Source organism: Corylus avellana, chromosome ca1 (genome assembly GCF_901000735.1).
Source record: "Corylus avellana chromosome ca1, CavTom2PMs-1.0".
Classification (NCBI taxonomy): domain Eukaryota; kingdom Viridiplantae; phylum Streptophyta; class Magnoliopsida; order Fagales; family Betulaceae; genus Corylus; species Corylus avellana.
In genome coordinates, this window is record NC_081541.1 from 48858741 (window position 1) to 48869124 (window position 10384).

A 10384-nucleotide genomic window follows, 5' to 3' on the forward strand; every position below is an offset into this window, starting at 1 on the left:
AGCTCTACTAGCAAAGCAAATTTGGCGACTCTTCTAGTGTCCAAAATCTTTGGCTTGGAAAATATTAAAAGCTAAATACTACCCATCTTATTCAATTCTGGAGGCATCTTTAGGTAACCGGCCTTCTTATGTATGGCAGAGTTTTATGGCCGCCCAGCCAGTGCTCCAAAATGGACTTGTCTGGCGAATTGGGAACGAGGAGGACATTCATGTGTGGGGTGACAAATGGATCCCGACAGCAACCACGTATATGGTCCAGTCACCGCGGAATGTACTTGATCGACATGCCTGTGTGTCAAAGCTTATTAATCCAGATACGAGATAGTGGAAAGATGATCTTATTGCACAAGTTTTCCTGGAGGATGACGCGAAGATGATTAGAAGCATGCCTTTTAGTCCCCTGCCAGCAAAGGACTGGCTCATTTGGCGGGGTACTAAAAATGGAGTTTTATCCGTCCGTAGTGCTTATTTTTTGGAAAATGATAGCCTGACTAGCAGAGAGTGTGGAACATCTAGACCTGCGGGTGGTGTAGTTTGGAAAGAATGTTGGAAACTCAAGATACCAAATGCAGCAAAGCTGTTTATTTGGAAAGCCATGCATAATCTCCTACAAATGAGAACGAATTTGAGGAAAAATTGAGTGGTTCTAGACACCCGATGCCCCATTTATGGACTCGAAGATGAAACGGTGGAACACATTCTATGGACTTGCCCGTCATTGAGTGATGTGTGGGGAAGTAGGTCGATTTGACTGCAAAAATCTGGAGGGACGAATGGAACTTTCCCATAAATTTTTGAATTAGTGCTTAAAAGTTATGATGCGGAAGAAGTCAAATTGTTTGTTGTGTTGGCAAGGAAAATCTGGTTGAGGAGAAACTCGCTTGCACATGAAGAAAAATTTCTCCACCCCACAAGGCTCATACAGGAAGCTACTACAGTGCTAGAGGATTTCCGCAGGGTAAATCGTAATGAGGACGCGGGTAGGACCAACGACCGCGTTTCTACGGTTGCAACATGGCAGCCCCCACCACGCACAATGGTAAAGATTAATTGGGACGCAGGGATTAATTCAAAGGAAGGGCGTGTGGGTTTGGGATTTCTTGCTAGAGACTTTAATGGGAAGTTTCTTGCTGTGCTAAGCATGTCTTTGGCTTTACAAACGGAGCCAACAATGGCTGAAGCTTTAGCAGTGATGAATGCAGTTCTCTTATGTAAGGAATTAGGGCTCAACAACATCATTTTTTAGGGTGACTCCTTGCAAGTGGTTAAGGACATTGAGTTTGAGGGACCGTGTCTTAGTAGCTATGGTCACTTCATAGAATGTATTCAAAGAGAGCTATGTGTAATTGAAAGCTCTTGTTTCATACATGCTATAAGGGACGCCAATAATGCCCCGCACGCGCTTACAAAATTGGCCTCCACCCATGTCACTATGTCTACTTGGTTGGGGGATGCCCCACCAAGTGTAGATGATATTGTACGGATGGAGCAATCTTTCCTACTTGTGTGATCTTTTGTAGATCTTTTAAGATAATAAATATTCATAATATTCCTTCAAAAAAAAGATCTTGGTGAAAGGACTTGAATTTTGGGGAGTTGGGGTAGGCAGTCTATTGATGAGATACACGGCAGTACTGACAGCTTCAACCCAGTATTTTGAAGAGAGGTGGGATTGAGCTAGAAGACTAAGATTCAATGATATGCCTATGTTTTCTTTTTAAAACTCCATTTTGTTAAGATGTATGTGGACATGTGACTCGATGAAGAATATCATGTGTTGACAGAAATTTAGTAAAGTTATGAGAGGTGTATTCACCGCCCCCATCTATTTGAAGTTGTTTGATTTTAAAGGAAAATAGATTTTCTATCAAGCACTTGAATTTAACAAAGGTTTCAAAGACACGTGATTTGAGTTTAAGAGGAAATAGCCAAGTGTATCTAGAGAAATCATCAATAAAAATAACATACCATTTGCTCCCATTGATTGAAGATAAAGGAGAAATCCATATATCACTATGAATAAGCTCCAATGGAGTAGTGGTGACCCGACTAGACTCAGCAAATGGTAACTTTTTGCTCTTTCCTAATTGACATGAAACACAAATAGAACTGACTGGACTTAACTGAAGACACAGGAAGATAGTAGCTGTGAATCAGATGCTGCAAGATTTGATGACTTGGATGCCCTAAGTGGTTGTGCCAAACTAAAGAAGACAACTTAATCTCAATTCGTGCAGTAAATGCTCTAACTTTATTTCTGGTGAAGTATTGTAGCCTTAATGGGTAGAGACCATCTTCACTTGCCCCTTGCAGGAGGATCCTCCCTGTGAGGTTGTCCTTAATCAAGAAATAAGTATCAATTAGTTTAAAATGGCAATTTTTGTCACGACAAAATTTATTAATTGAAAGTAAATTTGTTGTAGCATCAGGACAATGTAAGATATTTTTGAGATGTAGGAGTTGATTTGAGCTAAGAAAATAGGAAGATCCAGAGTGGGAGATACCAAGTCCACTACCATTACCTACTGCTACTGTCTCATCACAGATCTACCATAGGGTATTGAGGCCTTGTTTGTTAAACCCCACCCCATCCCCTCACATTCCCCCACATTCCACCACACTATTCACTTCATTTTTTCCAAAAAAAAACATTCTTACTTTTATATCAAATCATTCATTTTTTATATCACATCATTTACTTTTTATTACTATTCAAATAAAAAAAAAATCACTGCAAAACAAAATTTTCTACTTTTCAATACAACTTTTTCATTTTCCCATATCAATCATTATTTTCTTTTTTATTTTTTATTTTCCCATGAACAATGCGAGGTGGTGGGGGTGTTGTTTAACAAACACCCCCTGAGTTTTCTTCGGCTCCAACTTAGTTTCTTGGCATGCTAAGAAGTAGCCTATTGTCTCGAGATCTAGCATAGAAGCTGAATATCGTGCCATGAACATCATAACTGCTGAGCTCTCATGGCTTCGAATGCTAATCAATGAATTGTAAGTTTCTCTCCATGTTCCTCTTGTACTCTGTGTGATAATATAGGTGCTATTGCCTTAGCTTCCAATCTCATCTACCATGCTCGTACTAAGCATATAGAAGTTGAATACCACTTCATCCGTGAGAAAATTCTTCACAAAGATCTCAGTGCCAGCTACACTCCAACTGAAGATCAATGTGATAATATCTTCGCAAAGGGTCTTACCTCCTCTCATTTTGTTTTCCTTAGAGACAAACTCATGGTCACTCGCCCTCCGATTCGTTGGAGGGGGATGTTAAGGAACAAACAGAGTCTGTTTTGGATTCATTCTTTAAATCCAAACAGAGTCTGTTTTGGATTCACTCTTTGAATCCAAACAGATCCGAACCACTCTCTAGCATTATCCTTATAGTTGTTTTTATCTCTTCTCTTTTAGTGTTCTAGTTGTATTTGTTCTACTTGTTTGTATTTTATTAGTTCTCCTAGTTTGTATCAAGTTTGGGTTTGTCAAACTTGATTACAATTGTAACTCTTTGCTTGTATATACAAGGAGAAAGAAGCTAAGACTTCATTCCGCCAAAAGCAAGTTTATCTGGTACTTCAAATCCTTAGGAACGCTTCTTTATTGAGGATGCCCACAACATTTCCTTTTTGTTCCCGATAAGCTAGCTGTAGGGATCCGGATCAATCTACTATCCCATACAACACCCCGAGCATTATTATTCCTTACCTACTAACCCTAAACATTCATTACCCATGCAGTTTTTATGATCAACTTCTTTGTCTTTCTTCTGCAGAATGGTAGTGAGGCCTTAACAGAGTACATGTGTCTACTGAAAGATAAAAAGACTAGTTACCTTTCTATTTCTCTCTCTCTCTCTCTTTCTCTCTTTTATTACTAAAGACAAAGAACAAAATTAGACTAGAGGAGAGTTGATGCAGATCGCAGAGCCCTTGGAATTGCGATCGAGCGCCCGCGTGCCTGCGATCAAGTGCACTCGGGGACACTTATGCGCAATAGGTCTCTAGTTGTGTGATCGATTGCCCTTCTGCCTGAGATCAATCGCCCTTGTGCCTGCGATGGATCGCACACGGGGCACTATGTTAATTTTTTGCGTTTTTTATTATCTAAAACCGACTTTATGGTATTACTTTATTAGGGTTAGGGTTTTAGGAGTCTTTATTTCGTTATTTTATTAGGTTTAGGGTTTTGAGGGTATTTATGTCATATTTTATTAAGTTTAAGGTTTTAGGGCTATAAATATATGCTTATAGCCTCCATAGAAAGACAGTTGTTTATTTTGATTAATGAGAATACTCAGAGTTGAGTTTATTCCTCTTTTCCTTCAAAACCTAGAGGGTATTTTTCAAGAAAAATTCTTAGATCATTGATAGACTCAAGATCTAGAATTAGTTATCCGCTACTTTATTGTTGTTCTTCGATGCAGGCTACTAAGTCACACTACATCAGTTGGTATCAGAGCTCAATTACTTTCCATGAATGGGGAGGAGCAACTGCATTACAAACATGAACAAGGTGCACATGCGCACGGAGACAGCACATAAAGAGCAACCAGCAATTTGGTTGCAACACATGAGTGGTGGGCCGAACGGTTGTCGTCGCCAACCAAGATCGCGATTCGCAGAGGCGAAAGGCAAATCTATCACTGAACATTGGCAACACACGGAGGATCGATTCAGAGCTATGAGAGATCAAATTAAAGACTCACTACCTAGTTATCCAACTATGTGGTTAACATGGGAACGAATCTAGAAACCCGTTTGCAGAGCGCCGAACGCACGGACGTCAACACCTCGCGCAAGCTCTTGCCAATCGACGGGTGAGTAGATTCGAATTCAAGATCCCAAAATTTGACGGGGATCTAGAACCCAACGAATTTTTGGATTGGGTGTTGGCTGTTGAAGAGGTTTTTGAATTCAATGGAGTGCCCGATGAACAACGAGTCTCTTTGGTGGTACACATATTCTGAGGAAGAGTTGGTGCATGGTGGTAACAACTGAAGAAAACTAGAAAGTAGGAAGGCAAATTGAAGATCAATAGTTGGGAGAAACTATTGAAATATATGTGGGTCGCTTTCTTACCCCATAGTTATACCATGGGTCAAAAGTCACAAAATTGGAGACAATGGTCTATGGTTGTAACAAAGAAAATAGAAAATTCCTACAAAAAAAAGGCATTTAGGGAAATATGGAGTGAGGTGAAGAGTCCACGATAGGCCAATTGGACCCCTACTTGCCAACCACAAATCCATAAACTGAATCCATAGTCTATGGAGGAGGAAAAAGAATCTGTGGATAAAGAGTTTCAGGAATCCGAATTCATTGATGAAGAGTTCAGACATGAAAGTGTTGTAGATCCTTCGCAAGGATTTATGGATTGGGATTCCCCGCTAACCTATGATGGCGATGTCATTGAGGAAGAACCGATTAAAGGACCTTTGGCATCCGACCTAGAGGACGAATACGAAGATGATGGATTTTCTCCTATGTTTGGCGGCCTCTACCCCGAAGAAGATGACCAAGAGGAAGAGTACGAAGAAGATGGTTTTTCTCCTATGTTTGGCGGCCTCTATCTCGAAGATGATCAATTGGAAAAGGAAGAACCCACGGGTGGCATTGGCAATTAAGAAGAGGTTGATGAAGACCTTTCAGGTGAAGTGCCTCATTATAATGGTGAAGGGGTTGATTATATTGATTTCCTTGGGGTTGAAAGTATTTTAAATTCTCCTAATAATGATTGTGGTGAGTTCTATACGGTTGAGGAGAATTATTTATTCACAAGGGCAACTATGACTAATTCATTCTTGAGTATCTTCATGGCACGTGGAAGGGAGAAGGAACAAACGAAGAACGGCAAATCTGAAGGATTGCCAAATAATGTATAGGGCTTTTATGACAACCATCAAGTTATTTTGATGATGAGAAGCATCACGTTTATTGTGGGGTAATATTTTGTCTTGATCTTGAGGATGGGCGAGTGGAATGAGTTGACTGGACATCCAAAGGACCGTGGGAAGAACCGGCTGAATTCGAGAGTGAATTCTCTCCAACAAGGGGAGAATGATGCAGATCGCAGAACCCCTACAATTGCGATCGAGCGCCAGTGTGCTTGCAATCGAGCGCACGCAGTGACACTTATGTGCAGCAAGTCTCTGGTTGTGCGATCAATTGCCCTTGTGCCTACGATCGATCGCACACGGGGCATTATGTTAATTTTCTGCGTTTTTTATTATCTAAAATTGATTTTATGTTATTACTTTATTAGGGTTAGGGTTTTTGGAGTCTTTATTTCGTTATTTTATTAAGTTTAGGGTTTTAGGGGTTTTTATGTCATATTTTATTAGGTTTAAGGTTTTGGGGTTATAAATATATGCTTATAGCCTCCATAGAAAGGCAATTGTTGTTTATTATTGATTTTGATTAATGAGAATATTCAGAGTTGAGTTTATTCTTCTTTTCCTTCAAAACTTAGAGAGTATGTAGTTTTTCAAGAAGAATTTTTAGTTCATTGATAGACTCAAAATCTAGAATTAGTTATATGTTGTTTTATTGTTGTTTTTCGCTGCAACCTATTAAGTCACGCTGCATCAAGAGTGGATGAATTCTTCTTTATATTTCACTTGTATGAAAATACATCTTACGAAGCCTCTAAATAGAGGCATTCAAAAACTAACTTTCAAGGCTTTTACTTCTCCGTATTTATTGTATTAAATAACAAAAACTCATTTCTAAGTTAAGACTTTAGTTGGGAATTGAATAAACACATGAGTTTAGAAAACTAAAGTCCCTTATTAATTAAAAGAACTTATAACTTCTACCATTTTTTTAAAAAAAAAAAAAAAAAAAAAACTCTCTCGCGTTATGATTTGATGAGCTTCCAACATCTACAGCCAATTTATTATCTTTTTTAATTATGTTCAAGTCCAAGACAAGTTATAGTCCATATTGAAGGAGTCCTTAGACGCCAACCTTTATATTTTCCCATTATTTTGTTTGTTGACAACTTATACAGCTTTCCTGCGTCAGGCCAAGTCTCTTTATTTGGTTGATTGGTTGGCTGCTATTGTTGAGAAATAGTCCAACATTGCATGTGGAGAAGATCTTGAGCATGTTTATAAGGAATGTGCAACCCTCTCTTATAGAACCGGTTTTATGAGATAAATTAAGCCCACGAATTTCTTCATGGTATCAGAGCCTGCCACAGGACGAATGGGACCCGTACTACTTACCCCATGACAAGGACCAGAAAAAATACCGACCTGCATGTGAGGGAGGGTATTGAGAAATAATCTCACATTGCCTGTGGACAAGACTTTGGGCCTGTTTATAAAAAATGGACAACATTCTCTTGTAGAACCGGTTTTACGAAATGAGTTAGGCCCACGAATTTATTCATGGTACCAGAGCTTATCACAGGATGAATGGAAGGTCCACACTACTTACCCCGTGACAAGGACCAAGAAAAATACCGGCCTGCACGTGAGAGAAGGTGTTGAGAAATAGTCTCACATTGCCTGTGAACAACATCTTGGGCATATTTATAAGGAATGGGCAACCATCTCTTATAAAACCAGTTTTATGAGATGAGTTAGACCTACGAATTTCTTCAGCAATATTGTGACTATATATGCAGATTGTGTAGCTGTTTTTTTTTATACACAGGTGTTGTTGCTATGCTTGGTACTGTGTGCTGAAGTACTGGTAGTATTAGTTTTGTTTGTTCTGATGTTTGGGTGTTTAGATGCTGTTGGAGTTAGGATTTTGCTTTTGTACATGTAGTCTCCTGTTTTGGTTCAGCTGTTTACTGATTTTCTTGTAATTGCATATTTTCGTTGTTAATGACAAGCTTATTTGAGAAAAAGAAAATAATCTTTTTTTCATATTGATGGGAGAGATAGATAGGGCTTTTTATTTTGGATATATATGTGTTAAATTCTTTTCTTCTTACTTAGGTTGGGGCCATCATTTTGTATCGAAAACAAATTATCATCTGATAATCCCAGTAGCTGATCTTGAGTTGAATACGCCTTTGGTTGAAGACTTCCTTCATCTTCAGACCCATATCTTGCATGGGCTAATTCACAGCAATGGGTTTGGCCATTTGCTCTACATCAATGGAATTGCAGCGGGTTCGAAATATATCAGTGATAAGGAACTCATGGATTTGTGGGATCGTATTTGCACAAATCTTGGAACTCGGTAAGTGAAACCACCAAATTACTTGGTTTCTTTTAGGCTTTAAAGACTGGGAATTTATGAAATTTTTTGCTCTCTTGCAGGAAAATCACAGTTAAGGATTTGTCAAGGAAGAGTTCCATGGATCTCAGGTTGCTCTACGGGGTTGGTTATGGTCATCCTTGGTATGGTAAATGGGATTACAAATTCTGCCATGGAAGCTTTGGAGTGACAGAGCTTGGTTATTCTAGAGCCATCGAAGTTCTAAGCTCATTGCAACTTGACCAAATCGTCAAAGATTTTGGTGACGCTGGCAAATGCAGAAGCAAAATCAAGCAATTAATTCGTCACTACAGAGATATGAATGAAACCAAGCTGATGACACTCAAAGATCTTCTCAGATTCATGTTAACTATCAAGTCTTATGCTCCTGTGCATATAAACAAGAAAGCTACGTATACTGCCTCTCCTTCATCTTCTACCTCAAGACCACGTGTAATTGCCAATATGGAGGATGGAAAATGGTCTGCAAAAAGACTTGGAGATGCTCTAGAAGTGATTGTAAATGTATTGAAAGAGAAGAACGCTGAAAACTTTTGTCATGGCGGTATGCCTCGTCAAGATTTGAGAGCTGCAGCTCGGGTTCACATCGGTGATACAGGTCTGCTGGATTATGTGCTAAAATTACTGGACAATGTGATTGTAGGAAACCATGTTGTGCGTCGTACGAAGAACCCAATGACTCGTATTTTTGAATACGCACTCCATGAGCTTGGCAATGGGATTAAGGCCTCTGAAGTACTTCCAAATCCCCTTTCAGAACCAGCTCTGGAGCCAGGACTTGATGTTTATGATGATTTGGATTATTTGTATAGCAATATACTGGTGGATTATCTGGGATCGGATTTGGTAAAGAAGGCAACTTGGGAAGTGCTGAACTGCAAGTATTTTGTGAAAGAGTGGCCAGTACTTATTGATGAAAATGGTCAGTTTCTGACATTTACTTGTCGCTTGATGCCTTTGGGTGAAATAGAAACTAAAATGGAGAAGGGATTACCACTGGGTGAAGTTGTTGTTGTTGTTCCACTTCATGCAACAGTTCGAGAGTTAAAACAGGCGGTGGAGAGTGCAGCAAAGAAGACATACTGCATCGCCGAAAATTTTATGGTGACGAATATTGAGAAGCTGGAGGGCTTGAACGATGAGACATTTCTTTCTGAAGCAGTAGCATCAGGTATAGACCTTTGTGTTACAGGGATCAGGTTAGCTTTGGAGAATCCTTTGAGGTGCCAAGCCGGGATTGAAAGTTGGAAAGTGAGATGCACATGTGGTGCTACAGATTATGACGGGGAGAGGATGGTAGCATGTAATTTTTGTGATGTGATGATGCACACTCATTGCTGTGGCATGAAGGATACCCAAGTCATCCCGCAGGTGTACATTTGCGAAGGGTGCGAGGTCTTCAGCTCACTTAAGGAACCAATATACAATATGTGAAAGTTTTGAGGAATCAATAGAAGCTATTGTCTTGATTTTGTAATGAACTGAGATTTTTGTTTTGGTGCTTTAAACAGTCTTTTTTGCGGTGATCATAACTCATGAGGGTGAGAAAGAGAAAGAAGTGTAGTAGTATTTCAATTGGATAGTACTCTAAGTTCGGAGATGTTGGAATCAAGTGATAATGTTCTATCACTATAGTGTTATTGTATTATTTAATGGCAATTGCTAGATATTGATTCCTGTTTTTTGTTACTAATTGGTGTTCATCTGCAGACAACTAATTGTTTTGTTTCCTGTTTCAATACTTTGTTAGTTGTTGTTTTTTATTTTTATTTTTTTTCTAATGATCAAGTTAGGGGAGGGAGAATACTTGTCGGTTGTTGATTTCATACCAAAAAAAAAAAAAAGAAACTAAATGAGTGCTCATAAATAAGTTGCATACCTAAATACATTAGGCTGGCATTGTTGGCTCTTCTTGGCATCTACGTACAGTTTGGTCATGTGCATTGAAGGTTGGGCAGCAAGATAGCCAACTTTATATTATGATTGTGAAATATCCCATAATATTCTCCTAAAATTTTCATAGTTATAATAATTGCATTTTTTTTTTTTTTTGAGAAAATTAATTGCATATTATTGCAATGATGCAATCTCCTTATTTTAGGAATTATTTTATAATAATTATTTTTCTAAAATAAGCT

The 10384-nt window shown here is 38.8% G+C and overlaps 1 protein-coding gene across 1 annotated transcript; it reads left to right on the forward strand.

The window, feature by feature from the left end:
* Positions 1–8166: 8166 nt before the first annotated feature.
* LOC132174131 (PHD finger protein MALE MEIOCYTE DEATH 1-like) lies at positions 8167–9680 on the forward strand. The gene is made up of 2 exons (XM_059585832.1): positions 8167–8207; positions 8288–9680. Exons 1-2 carry the CDS (start codon positions 8167–8169, stop codon positions 9678–9680), a joined length of 1434 nt encoding a protein of 477 aa, XP_059441815.1.
* Positions 9681–10384: the final 704 nt, after the last annotated feature.

What these genes read in the sequence shown, in the direction of transcription:
- LOC132174131 (XM_059585832.1), top strand. Translation starts at nt 8,167, where the DNA reads ATGGATTTGTGGGATCGTATTTGCACAAATCTTGGAACTCG. An exon ending in TGCACAAATCTTGGAACTCG is followed by an intron (nt 8,208 to 8,287) that starts GTAAGTGAAACC and finishes GCTCTCTTGCAG; the next exon opens with GAAAATCACAGTTAAGGATT.